General features: G+C 41.0%; 1 protein-coding gene across 6 annotated transcripts in view; it reads left to right on the forward strand.

Annotated features, from left to right (window-relative positions):
* The first annotated feature begins 234 nt into the window (after positions 1 to 234).
* Positions 235 to 14,093, forward strand: part of cbfb (core-binding factor subunit beta) — a 31,542-nt gene continuing 17,683 nt past the window's right edge. For 2 of the 6 annotated variants that reach the window (XM_076082195.1, XM_076082197.1), the window contains exons 1-3: positions 239 to 675; positions 1,250 to 1,336; positions 7,130 to 7,246. In XM_076082195.1, coding sequence (XP_075938310.1) covers positions 598 to 675; positions 1,250 to 1,336; positions 7,130 to 7,246 — 282 coding nt within the window. In that variant the 5' untranslated portion in view covers positions 239 to 597. Of the gene's footprint in view, positions 676 to 1,249; positions 1,337 to 7,129; positions 7,247 to 14,093 lie in introns of all 6 variants that reach the window. The other 4 variants (XM_076082199.1, XM_076082198.1, XM_076082196.1 and 1 more) reach the window with 3 other exon arrangements.

Genomic DNA, 14,093 nt, shown 5'->3' on the forward strand with positions numbered 1-14,093 from the left:
GGCTATACTTCGCATACATAGAGATAATCCTTTGTGTGATATACATTAGCCTATTTGTGGCTTGAATGCGCGAATAATCAGCAGGACTACCGGGGAGGAGCACTTGAAAGTTGCAGGTAGACCAGAGCGCTCGTTTATTGCCACTTACTTGAGATCACACGCTAGTCAAGAGAGAGAGAGAGACGCTGAGAGACAGTGGGGGGAGAGAGAGAGAGAGAGAGAGAGAGAGAGAGAGAGAGAGAGAGAGAGAGAGAGAGAGTGTGAGAGAGAGAGACACGGACAAATTGAGCTTTATCTTTCGAGGTGGGTCACTGAGAGCCATTTGGAGCCAGAGGCGACTCGGAGCGCGCAGTCAGACGCAGATCATCATAATAAGATCAGGAGTCAGAATCACAGAGACCAGCAGCAGAGAGCACATTGCTCCACATAGAGAGAGAGAAAAAAAACACTCATACACGGAAGAGAAGTGAGTGAAAGAGAGGCAGAGTGAGGGACGGACGGCAAGACGAACAGTTGAAGTTTTACTGTGCGGGATAAATACAAATAATAAATACTAAAAAAAGTGAAACTCAAAGAAACCGGAAAGTGTTGGTGAAGATGCCGCGGGTAGTCCCGGACCAGAGGAGCAAGTTTGACAATGAGGAGTTTTTCCGCAAGTTGAGCAGGGAGTGTGAGGTGAGTCAGTCGGCTGTGTTTCTACACACTGGATCCATTCTGTTAGACGGCGGAAATAAGGACAGAGAAGAAGAAGCTCGTTAGAGGAGAAAAGCATGCTGGCTGGCGGCTCGAATTATTTTGAGCTTCATACTCAATTTATTTACTGAATTAGTTCAGTGGTTGCTAATAATAATGTGTAAATAAAATCACCCCATTCAAAAGAATGATCGTCTTCAAAAGTGCAATGAGTTTCACTTGTATCTGAAATTGAGATTTTATTTTACACTCTGTATTCTCATTCTTCTCTTAGTTTGCTCTTTACATTTTTTTAAAAATGTTAACATTTATTATTATTTATTTATTCGATGAATGGTACAGAAACAAAGAATGATGCCTTTTCTAAATTCCCGTGGTTTATCATCAAATTACAGCCTCCTGCTGGCAATGAGCATCGCCATTCAGTGTCAAGCAGCCCTATTTTGTGCCCTATTATTGAGTGTTTTCTATTACAATTCAACACAGAGTAGGCTGCTATACATGATGTGAGTATATGTTTGTGGTGTTTAAGGTTTGTGTTTTCTTTTCATTGTAGATTAAATATACTGGGTTCAGGGACCGGCCCCATGAGGAGAGACAAGCTCGCTTCCAGAACGCTTGCAGGGACGGACGGTCAGAAATAGTGAGTACAAAATGATATTGTATTCCTTAAGTCTCCTTTATTTGTAGTGTTGATACATATCTATCTATCTATCTATCTATCTATCTATCTATCTATCTATCTATCTATCTATCTATCTATCTATCTATCTATCTATCTATCTATCTATCTATCTATCTGTCGAATCAATTAAACAGCACACTCTCCTCTTAACTCAGTTTTGGCTCATGTATTAAACTTAGAAACCACCTTCAGTAATGAGCATTAATCTCAAGGCTCACTCCATTTTAAGAGACACATGAACTGTTATTATGAGAACACTGAAATCAGTTCATGTTGTGCAGCAGTACAGTGCAGATACACAGACACACCGTGTGTGTGCTGATGTTCTGATGTGTCCCCGCACAAGGAAGTAGACGTGCTATCAGACACGCAGAACCACCAGACTTAACTTCACTTACAGGCTCACGGCTTCTTCCCTCTGTATTCAGCTGCAGTCATCATCATCATCATCATCATCTCAGCTTTGTTTGGTAGAAACACATCAGCGCATGTTATCACCCAGGCAGTTTACGGTTGCAACACTCTTAGGGCTGTAATTTGGGGCCTAGACATGCTCAGCTAAAGTAAATATCACCTGTCATGTCTAATTTTGCTATATACAGTAAACATGTAGTGAAGGAAGTCGACATGCAGCGAGTGAACAGGAAGATACAAACGCCTGTATGATGTACAATAATGCAACTCAGCACTACTATAAGTACCAATGTACGCAAAATGTTTCCTCATGAGCACCAGAAAATGAATCAGCTGTTTCTATAAGTGATTGATCTTGGTCTTTTTTTTCTGGCAATAATCTAAAGCATTCTCTGAACATCTTTGGGGTTTTGGACTGTTGGTCTAAGAAAACACCTTTGAGATTACATATTTTCACAATTACATATTCATTATTCAATTGTTTTTGTGTTGATTTAGATCTACAGCCTGTTGTGTTGGACTGCATCTGACATCAGCAAACCAAATGCAGGACAAAGAGGATGTTTGTGTGTGACTTAAACAAATAAACATTCTACCCCTTAGCTCGTAGCAGCTCAGTGCTTTGCCCGCTGGTTGAGACACATTCTTTGTCACTTTACCTTTGTATATAATGTGTAAAATTCATCCTTTCATCCTTGTTTTAGCTGTATTTTATTTTTCTTTGTGGTAATTTCCATAATAAATGGAATCCTAAATAAATCCATCCTAAATCTGCATGACTTCCCCCCCGTTGGCCGTAGCGTAGCAAAGGCGTTGATGGGTTAACCTGCACTTGACTCCACCTCAGGGCAGTTTGATCAACATCTAACAGCCTTCCCTGCTTTCTTCACAGCCGGCTTTTAGAAAAGTGTCTGTCCTGCAGCGGGTTGGCTTTTGAAAACTCGAGCCAATCTAAATAAGGGACATCGTCTCTATACGTGGGAAGCGGAAAGAGGAATAAACAGTCTGTGCTGTCCCACATAAAGAGGAACACCTGGTCACCGTGTTTTCATTCAGCAGCCGGCGGATTGTTGTTGTAGTGAGAGATTGTTTGTGTCTCCCTCCATTTTCAAACCACACTTCTCTGTAGCCGCGTCCTCAAATGCATCCGATCATCAGATGTCCAATTTTTTGACGGATGTTTCTCAAAAGCAGGAGGGCTGTAGTGAGCTCTTCTGTCTAATCAAAAGACCACAGTGTCGCAACAAATATTGCATTCAAAACTACTTCAAGTATAAAAGTTAAGTACCCACTATGCCATCAAAGTTGTCTCTGTCAGATTTGTGTTTTTATATGCTGGATTATAACTTTTCATGTCGGCAGTATTTTAATATATTAGCTGGTTTACTTTACGCTATAACAGTGCATTCTATTTGTTATGCCCATTGTAGGTTTTTAAAATCTTAATCTGTAACTAGTCCGTACAGCCAGGAGATAAATACCCTTTACGAACGCAACACACTACGTTTCCTCCACCAGCGCCACTGAACCCATGTGACCTTTTTTGTTTTCTCTCCAAAAACTACTGCAGCATTTGTGATGATCCGTTTGTAACTTTAAAGCAAGTCAAGGCATGTTCATATTGTCATTATGCTGCTTCTTCTACTAACTTCCTATTTAACCATGTCCTCAATAAAAGGTGAAGTTAGCTGGAGAGACGACACAAACACAGCAGGGCAACTTCTGCTGTCTTAGTCATCCTCGAGGGGGGTTACATCTAGTTTTACCATCTTTTAGTGGGACATGATGCGTCCGTCTGTCTGTCTGTCTGTCCTCACCGTATTTATAAGCCTCTTCTGTGAGAATTGATGGTCACGGTTTTAATGGTTTGACGGCAGCTGTGACATCATGTCGCTGATTTATCTCTGGGGCAGACGCCGCTAAAGACCTCCTGCTATTTTCATGGTCGGTGTGAACGACTATCTGACACAACGAGACTCGGACGTGCGGTCGAGGACCGCTTTTTAAAGACGAGACAGAGCAGAAAACAAATAAACTGCCGGCAATTTACGAGGATAATACTGAATTATTTTGTTGTGTTTGGTTTATACTTAAGTTTGACCCTCACTGTGCAGAATGACCTATGTGTTTTATTATTCACTGTCATCTGCTGAAGAGGGAAAGTTTTCTCTGGTACCAATTGAGTTTAAGATGTGCACGTTGTGACATCAATGTACAACTTACTCCAGTGTGATGTGGAAAGCCTACACACGCTGAGAAAGGACCTTTCATGTAAATAGGATTACTTTTTTTCCAATGACATGAAGGAAGAAGTAGATGTAATTGAATTTGTTTTTATTTTTCATTCCGAGCAGAGTAGTTTTATTGTGTCTAAAAACATGTCTGGAGGGAAACAGTGCTTTTGCTTGTCAACATGTGTCTAATTCCAGACTGACTCTCATGAAAAGCAAAAAATGTAAAATAAAAAAGTGTTCGTTTCACTCACCGGTAAGTGCTTTTCATTTTACATGTCAGTTGAGAGCAAATTGTTATTTACAGAACAAGCTTAAGCAAATAAATAAAAGGCCTGTTAAAAGTGACACATGTTTTATATTAAGTTAATGTTTTCCAGCTGCCTAAATATCTTTGCTCTTCAGAGTTTTATTCTTTTTTAGGTCGTGGATTTATTAACACAAATTAAACATACCTTTATGTATTCTGCATGTTATAACAGATACTGTAATTACATAGTGTCCAACATTTTTAACAATTCAAACTTTTACATTGTTTTTCAATCAAAGGCTTATTTTCTACATTTTCTATGTCATGTAAAAATGCAATTTGGAAGCTGAGCTGAGTATTACTGATCTGTAGGAGTTCCTAGACAACACACACCCACACACACACACACACAGACGTGCAGCTGGAATCACAGAGCGGCTCTAAACTGTTCAGGATTGATCTGATAAATGGGACAATAATTCAAAGTAAATTATCTTCGGCTCAGCTCATTAGAGATGAGTCCCTTTCTCAAATGCTATTGATTTTCATGCTGCTCTCTCCCCCTTTCCTCTCACATCTCTCTCTTTCTCTCTGTCTGTCACTTCCTTTTATTTCATTTTCTTTGCTCTGTTCTTCTTTTGTCTTTATTCTACATCTCACTCATATTTCCTCTCCTAGTCAGACTTTCTTTACATTCACCATGCTGCCTTTATACCCCCATCGCCCTATTTGCCTTCATTTCTCTCCCTCTCTCTGTTTCCCTCTGTTTCTCTCTGCCGCCCTCTCTTTTTCTTTTTCCCTCCTTTGTCTCCCAGTTTCCCTCCATCTCTCTCCTCTCTCTGCCTCTCCTTCCCTCTTTTTTTCCCCTCCCGCAGTAGTAGGCAGCAAATGAGAATCAGATGGTTGTAATCCAATACTTCAAATACAGCAGAAATGATGACTCGGGTCTTCTTTGAGCTCTCGTTTCTGTGTGTGTGTGTGTGTATCCATGTGTGTAATGAGAGACCTTTTTTCTGTGTGTGTGTCCATGTACACACTTAGTCATTTTCAGCTTTCTCCTCCCTTTATTTCGCTCTCTTCCACTCCCTGTTGTTCTCTCCTTCTTCTCTTTCATTCAGTTTTCTCAGATTTGACAGGGTGCATAATTCATATGCTTCCAGCTCAGTCGCAGCCCTAATTCCATTAGTATTGATCCGTTTCAGCAAATGCAACACAACATATCACACACACGTACACATACGCACGCACACACACACACATATACGCATTAAAACAAGACATTTTCTAACTTGATTTTCTGCATCTCCATAATTCATTGCTTTCTGACTGCAACAGTGAAATGCACTCTATTGATTTTCATTTTATTTGTGTTTCTCTTGCGTGTGTATAATATGTGTGTGTAAGCGTGTGTGTGTGTGTGTGTGTGTGTGTTTATCTTGATAGGAATGTCTCCTACTAGAGCATGAAGCCATTTTACAGAAATCAAAAAATGAGGAAAGCTTTACGGTATGATATGATTATTATGTGTGTGGAAGGAGCAGGCCATGGTTGACTTTGTGCTTTTGTTCTGAGGAGAGCGCTCGTCAGAGACACAGGACGGACGGGTTAAAGAAAGGAGAAAAAGAACAGCTACAGTCTATTAAACTCAAACTCTTTCAGGCTTACAACCAAATAAGATATTTAAACTTACTCAGACATTCTACTGTTTAAACTTCTGCAAGAACCCTCTAAAAATATCACAATCTTAAATCTGCATTACTGTAAGTTGTATTTTTGATATAAAACTCCTAAAATGTACTTTTATAAGTTTGGGGTACTCGTGAGAGAAACTGCTGTTTTGTAATCGATTAATCACTCTGAAGCCCAAATCAGCTCCATAGCTATTCTAAATGCATCTATACGAGGATTTACTGCTTTTCTCTGATCTATTTCATTGTAAACTGAAAGGTGTTATGGTTTGGACCGTTGGTCCATTATAAAATGTTACCGTGGGCTCTGGAAATATTTGATGGATATTTTCCAGTATTTCTTTTGACTATTTAGAGAGTTGGCAGATGCATCGATAATGAAAAGAAGCCCTTAAAAGTAAGCTCAAAGTGAAGCTCTTTGATACACTTTTCAATAATGCTACTCAAAAGCATCCTTGTTTAGATCCTCCCAGCCCGGTAAGCACCAATGTCTGTCACACTTTTCTGTTATAAATTTGAAGTCTCCAATAAATGTGTAGCCTACTCCCTTGCCATGAGTGAAAATAAGTGCGGGATGTCTCTTTAAGGGATTTTCTCCTCCAGAACCACAGAAGGCAGTACACTGCTTTCTGCAGGCGGTTTAATGTTCCTCATGACAGTAAACTGACTTTGACATGTTAAATCACTGGTGTGTCGTTTTACCATTCATAAAATGTCATGCTTAATACTGAAACCACTAAATCACGCTCCTACTCTGCAGCTTTACACGGTGCTTTCAGCCTATTTCAGCCCATTTTTTTTGTTTTCTAGCTGTACATTGTCTTTATTTGAACCTCACAGCTCACATCAACAAACATGCCGCCATATAAAACTGTGAGCAGCTGGTTTTCCATTAAGATGCTCAGACAAGCAGCTGCTCACTACCTTTTCAGAGTGAAACAGCAAGAGCCAAAATAAACAAGAGGCAGGTGAAGCAGCTCAGGAGACTTTTTTATCAGAAGTTGGTGGAAAACCAAAACAACAAAAAACAACAAAATGTGTGACTTGTGTAACCCTGTTTGCTGGATGTGCATTTGTTTGCTAATACATTAACAACAATTTCAATAACCAGCGGTACATCACAGTCAAAAATAACTCAGTGGAGATTTTGTTCTTTGTCTCTCTCCAGGCCTTTGTAGCCACAGGTACCAACCTCTCCCTCCAGTTCTTTCCTGCCAACCTGCACGGAGATCAGAGGCAGGTTCCTGCAAGGGAGTACGTCGACTTTGAGAGAGATACAGGAAAGGTAGGACAAGTGCAAGATACACAAACACACAAATATTCTCTCCGTTGCTCTTCACCTTGTTGATGGTCTGAGTTGCAGCATTGAGATTGGAAAAAATATGTATATTTTTTTCTGATTAAGTGTGTCCAAAATGCATGTTGAACTCACCAAACAACTTCTCTTATTCCAAAATCAGTTGGAGTTGAAAACATCTTTGCCATCCATCTCATGCTTTAGTCACGCGCGCTTGATTCATAACACGCATGACAATATGAAACTTTTGACAGAAAAAAAACAACTTTTGGAGAAACGCATGCATCTCTGTCTGCTATTTTGCTTCCAGTTCCTTTTTTTTTTTAAAATGATAGTCCAGACACCCACGCACAGACAGAAAACATCATGTGAATTTATGAGTGCCAATGTTGAGTTTCATCGTCCTGAGCAAGTCCGGGTATTTAGTTTTGTGTACATTGACATCCAACATGTATGTCCCTTATTTAAGGCAATAACCTTTGACAGAATACATGTTGATTTGTGTGTCAGGTTGTGCACAGGTCCACAAAGACAAATTAAAGCAATCAGCTTGCGATCAGCTTGCGATCAGCTTCCTGCTGTTCAAAGTTCAGCCTTTAAACCAGTGTGTACTGGGTATTTACTGGTCTGCAGTGCCTGGTGGCTGGTACCACCAAGCATACTCTAAAATCGTGGTGATCCCGATCACACAGGTGAAATCACTGCTGAGCTTCTTTCCACACCTATGTTTGTTGCTCAGTAGTGCCCGTGCCTGATCAAGATCAAAGTTAAACAACTTATAGAGCTCAGAAGATGTTAGTCTGCTGCTGTTGTCAAGGTGACATCAGCTGTACAGTGCAGTGGTGCTGCTGCTGTTGTGTTCATGTGTATGCTAATTGTCTCCCCTGGCGCTAAGCCTGGATTTTGTGTGTGTGTGTGTGTGTGTGTGTGTGTGTGTCAGAAGGCCCTCCACGGACACTGGCCAGCTGAAATGAATGCCGTGTGGCGGCTCATTAAAAATGCATTCTGGGAAATCGATGGACCTCCATGCCCCAAGGCTGACAGACTAATCTCACACTGTTAATTATTTAACACAAGTGGCCTGATGGTTGGGAGCTGTGTGTGTGTGTGCGTGCTTGTGTTTATGGCCGTTTTGCAGAAGAGATTTCTGATGTGGTGTGTGGCAGACAAAGGGAGAACTAGACTGTATGCATGTGTATGGCAGAGACGGAGAGTGTTGGGTTGTGTGTAAGACGATACCCTCTTCTTTGTCACCTCAACGGTGCTCACAGATCTATGAAGTTTTAATGAGGCTTGGAGTCTTCAATGTAAAGCAGTTTCACAGTGTTTCTGTAGAACTGAAGCCGAGTGTGCACACACGCACACACACGCACACACACACACACACACACACACACACACACACACACACACACACACATGTCTGAGGATCATGATCAAAGTGCTGACAGTCTGCTCTTTTTGCCCATATCCAAAACATGTCATGATATACTGGCAGTGACTCACAATACGTTACTCCAGATCTGAAATGCTCTTTTCATGCAGCTCCAACGAAAGACAAACAAGTATAAAGTTTCAGTCTTTACTTTAATGTAATATTCATTCATATTCCACTCGTATGAAAAAGGACAGGTGAGTGCAGAATGTGGTTTCTGTGTGCAGTGAAAATAAATATTCTTTAGAAGAAAGAGGACAGCTCCACTCAGTCGTTCCAATGCAGAGCCTTTAATTGTGTACCAAGTGTACATTTTCTGCTGTGTTGCCTCCACCAGGAATCCAGCTTTCATTTCATACACACAAACACAAAGAAACACACACACACACACACACACACACACAGCCCGCCCTCCGATCTGGCTGGACCTCCCTGTAGAATACAACTGTCAGGCCGTGGCAGAGTTCTTGTGTACGTTGCAACTTCTTCTCTTAATTACTGTCACAGCTAAGCTACACACACTCATATGTCTGATGCTTGGTGATGGTTATTTATCTTGAAGTATTTTTTTAAATTTTTTTTATGCTTCCACAATGTTCGGTAGAGCCTGAAAAGAATTTACCTTTTTAAAAATTGTAATATTATTCTTTTTTCAATTATGTATTTTATGTCAGACCTATTTCTTTATATAACACACAAAGAAAGAGATTATTAGAGATGAATGTGTAATAGCAATACGGAGTAGCATTGAACATAAATGTGAATACTGGGGTAGAAATAATAATCAGGTCTGCTGTCTTCAGTTATGGGGAACAGGGGAAAAAGAAGAGTTGAAAAGGAGGAGACGGTAGCTCATGAACTATAACTGAGACCGAGGCACCAGGTCACTGTTTTGGCCTCTCTGACTTTATTTTTATTACTTTTCTCTACAGGTTTTCTTTCATTCACATTCTTTTCTTTTTCCTGTTTGTTATTCTTGTGGCATTTTATATCATCCATGCTGCTGTCCTTCCCCCCACCCTCCCCCTCCTTCGTTCGTTCCTTATGTTCTTTTTTTTTTTATTACTTACATCCTTGTTCCCACCGTACATCCCCCTCTCCTCCCTCCTTTTATCCCCCCCTCCTCCCCTCTTTCACGCAATCACTCCTGTCCTCCCTCCATCCACTCCCCCCTTCCGTTCCTCCCTCTCTCCCGCCTTCATTTCCAAACACAGACGGTGCCAAACCAAAAGCAAAGCACAGCCAGGTTAAACTTGGCGACTGAATATTGTGTGTGTGAAAGAGAGAGAAAGAGTAGAAGTACAGGCTCTCAGTGATGTTGCAGGCTAATGGGAGCCAGCTGTGGACAAGGGTCATTTTAGTGTTAGCTGCTAACTTGCTAGCAAGCGTTAACCCAGTCCTATGAATTATAGCATCTGCAGCTGGTTTAGCAGCAGCCACTCTAAATGTAGTTTGCTCATTTTAGATTGTTTAAGTTTTGTAGCTGAATCCAAACACTAGATATAATTGTTCAAATTTACAGATATAAACTTAACTGACTTTCCCCCTGGAATTTGTATCGTAGCCCTACATACTGTGCCAAACTGTGATTTGCTAATTTCTTTAGCACATCCCCTTCATCATAAGTGAGCTACATTTCCCTTTGACATATAACGCTCTCTGTGACTTCAGCTTAACTCCCGGCCCCTCCTGTGGTTCCTCACATACATGTCCCCCTTGTTGGTAAAAGGTTTGGGCTTTGCGTGATCATTAACTCTTTAATCGCTGACCCATTTCAATGTTTTCATAATGTCAGACATCTCGCCTATTTCATTCATCTATTTCTTGTCATCCAAAGAGTTGTGTTTGTGGTTTCCTTTGTGTGAAGAAACTTCCATGCTTCTTGTGTCCTTCATGTGAATCAGATACTGGTCTTTCTTTCCGTCCTGCACTCCATCCTTTCCGTTTGCCTAACCACCTCCTCTGTGTGTGTTTGTGTTTGTATGTATGAAAAATGTAATGTATTCAGTTAACCTGGTGTACTGCACAGAATGTGTCACACTTAAATATGTATATATATATATATATATATATATGTATATATATATATATATATATATATATATATATACATATATGTAGCAGTCTTTTTTTAACTGGCTCTTTGAAAATCTCAGGTTTTCCAACCACCCATGAACAAAACAAGGGTGGAGCGCTGCTGATGAAACATGTTAAATTGATTAGCATGACAGCAGCTCTGCAGGAGTTACTGGTAATTTTCATTACATTTTCACCAAAGTGACAGGGGGAAGAGGCCTCAAACTATTTTTTCGGTCATGAACACTTGGAACAGGTTGAGATTTGTTTTCGGAACTGTAAAAACTGCCTCCAGTAGTGACCGTTAACTGGTGGAAAAGTCATATTTGAGCATGTGACTGTAGACGAGGTTGAAACCACATGAATTACTCGAGTTTCACCGTTGAAGGTTGTTTCTTAATGTGCAGTTTGTGTGTGAGTCTGTGTGTGTGAGTCTATGTGTGTGTGCAGTGAGTGTGTGCACTATACTCCTGCATGCTGATGAGATGGTGGCGCCAGACTGATTGCTAAGCCTTAGACACATATATCATCGCACAACATAACACACAAACATATACACAGTAAACAAAACCTAAGACAGAGAGAAAAGAATGAAAAGAGTGAAAAGAGGCTGAAAGGACGGACAGAGATTAGCGGTTGTAGGGAGGGGGGACTGAATGAGCAGCAGACGAGTGTCTGTCAGCTACATGATGGAGGAGGGCGGACTGTCACGAAAAAGCTCAAACACAAAAACCCAGCACAGAAACACATTTCATGAGCTGTTTTCATTCTCAAACTGTTTCCTGTATATGTATGAACACAGCGTCTCTTTAAAAAGAATCTCCATGAGGAGAATCATGCAACTGCTTATGTGTGTGTGTGTGTGTGTGTGCGCGTACGTCCGTAAGTGAGTGAGTGTGCACCTCTGTGTCTGTCCACCGCTAATTTCGCACACTGCTGCAGCAAACTGTATAATATTTTGGGTGCCAAGTTCTGGCTGTATGTTCAAAGACTCTCGTCGTTGTGACTCAAACATTAGATTGGTGGTCATTAGGAGATCTGCACTCTACTGACGCTACTTCACCAATTTTAACTATTATAAATCTATTTGACTTCCGTGTTTTAATGCAACAAATTAGCAAAAAACGGCCAAAGGGATGAATACTTTTGCAAATATAGGCATGCAAGTAAACTTAACTGATGTGGTGAACATGGTTGACATTATACCTGCTAGAAATCAGTATGCTGCATTGTAATTGTCAGCGTGTTATTAGCATTCAGCTCAAAGCACCGCTGTGTCTACAAGTGCAACCTCACACAGCCGCTAGCGTAGCCGTAGAGTTTTGTCTTCATTAATAAAATAATGACCATGAGCCTTTAATGCAACAAGAAGTCACTCCCAACTTTTATTTCATCTAATGGTCTTGAAACCTCCGTCCCACATTAGATACCATTATTGTCCTGGCAGATACAACTTGTTCCAGATTAATATGAGTCAGTAGAAAATTTGCCAAATATGGACACAGGTGTTGGTGAACTGTGGAAATATTTTATTGCATCTGTGCAGCGCCACAGCTACACCTAGGGATCTAACACTTTAGCTGTATTGTGGGCAGGACAGTAAAGGACTGGACAGTCATTAACAAAACAAAATGTATTAAATTAATACAAATTGAATAAAAAAAAGTATGGCTCATCCATCTGGCTATCTGAAGATGTTCCCTAATACAACTAGTTCTAAAAATGTTTACCCTTATCTGAACAGTTGTGCAGTACGAGTGTTTGTAGAAGGTGAGCGCTTCCAAGACAATAAATGCTAGAGCCAGATTGTACAGTACTATGGGTACAAGATGTTCTGGTTTACAGCAGATTATGATGTGGTGACTGTTCAGATCCTCCCTCAGGCGTAGCACCAGTCCAGTCTTTGTAAAGCACGTTCAAATCACTGTTTAAATATGCCAGATATTTACCAGTTCAGCTGTGTATTCACGTCTGTGTGTCTGTTATTTTCAGTTTGAAGTTCTTGGCTTTCAGGGTAAAGAGAGAGAGAGAAATTTGGAGACGTTCTTATTCTTAGTATTATTTTACAACTTTGTCAGATTGTGTCTTCCAGGCAAGTTCTCTATTTATTCTGTCGATAGATCTGGTTACATCTACTCACAGTCTGCATCCCCCCAAAATCAAAAGGTTCTAACAGATGACAATGATTTCTCTCTCTCTCTCTCTCTCTCACACACGCACACACACACACACACACACACACACACACACACACACACACACACACACACACACACACACACACACATACATATACCCTCTAAGTTCATTTCTTATCTGACACCTCTGTTGCCCTCTAATTTAGTCATCAGCTTTAAGCCTCCAGGATTCTCCTCTGTCACATGCGTAACAACATGAAGTGTGTGTGTGCGTGTGCGTGTGCGTGCGCTGTGTGTGGTGTTATGTTTCCCCATGAACGGAAGCTGTGCCACCGGTGCGTGACTTGTCAGTGACATCATCAAAGCCAGACCACTAATTGGTTCCCTCTGCTTCTGTCGCTCTGCATCTGACAGTCTGTGTGTGTGTGCGCGCGCAGTTGTGTTTTACCTCTCGTACGTCCTGAGTGATTGTTCAGTACACTTTAATAAAGCTTGTTTAATTCAGTCGGAGTCTCCTGTTAAGAGACATTAATGCACCATAAAACCTCTTGCCTTTACACACACACACTCACACACACAAACACACACGGTACCGTCACAGTCTCCTCCCACAGGGTTTCATATTTCTTGCTCCAGGCCTTAGATCAGTGACCACACCCACTCCCATAATGCACCGCAACACAGGCACAGACAGGGTCCTCTGTTTATATGCTCTTTGTGTGCGTTCCAGTGTTTTATGTTGGAACCATGTCTTTGTGTTTGAGGGAATCGCTGTGTAAGTGCATTTATGCATACAAGGTGGAGGCAGAGAAAACGTGTGTGTGTGTGTGTGTGTGTGTGTGTGTGTGTGTGTATGTAAGGGAAAACAGAGACGCAGGGTTTTGATAGAAAACTGTGTCGAGAGACAAGTCAGTCTGGTGTGAAATCCAGCATGTGTGTGTCAGCTCCATTTCTGTATTCTTAGTCCTCTCTTCCAGGAAGTGTCTGCTGAGCTGGACTGAAGTATGCAACACTATACTCACCTGGACTTTTACATTTGTGTGAACTTATGTTTCTGTACTTATATTGTCCAAAAGACCCTCTTTAAACATGAGTGGACGACCTGCTCCTCCTCTCCTTAATAGAACACAGACTATAGATTGAGATCAGGTGAGGGGAAAGGTTAGAGCTGGTTAGTCACGATGAC

The sequence above is a fragment of the Anarhichas minor genome, unplaced genomic scaffold (assembly GCF_050575085.1).
Source record: "Anarhichas minor isolate MPS153535 unplaced genomic scaffold, ASM5057508v1 ptg000090l, whole genome shotgun sequence".
NCBI lineage: Eukaryota > Metazoa > Chordata > Actinopteri > Perciformes > Anarhichadidae > Anarhichas > Anarhichas minor.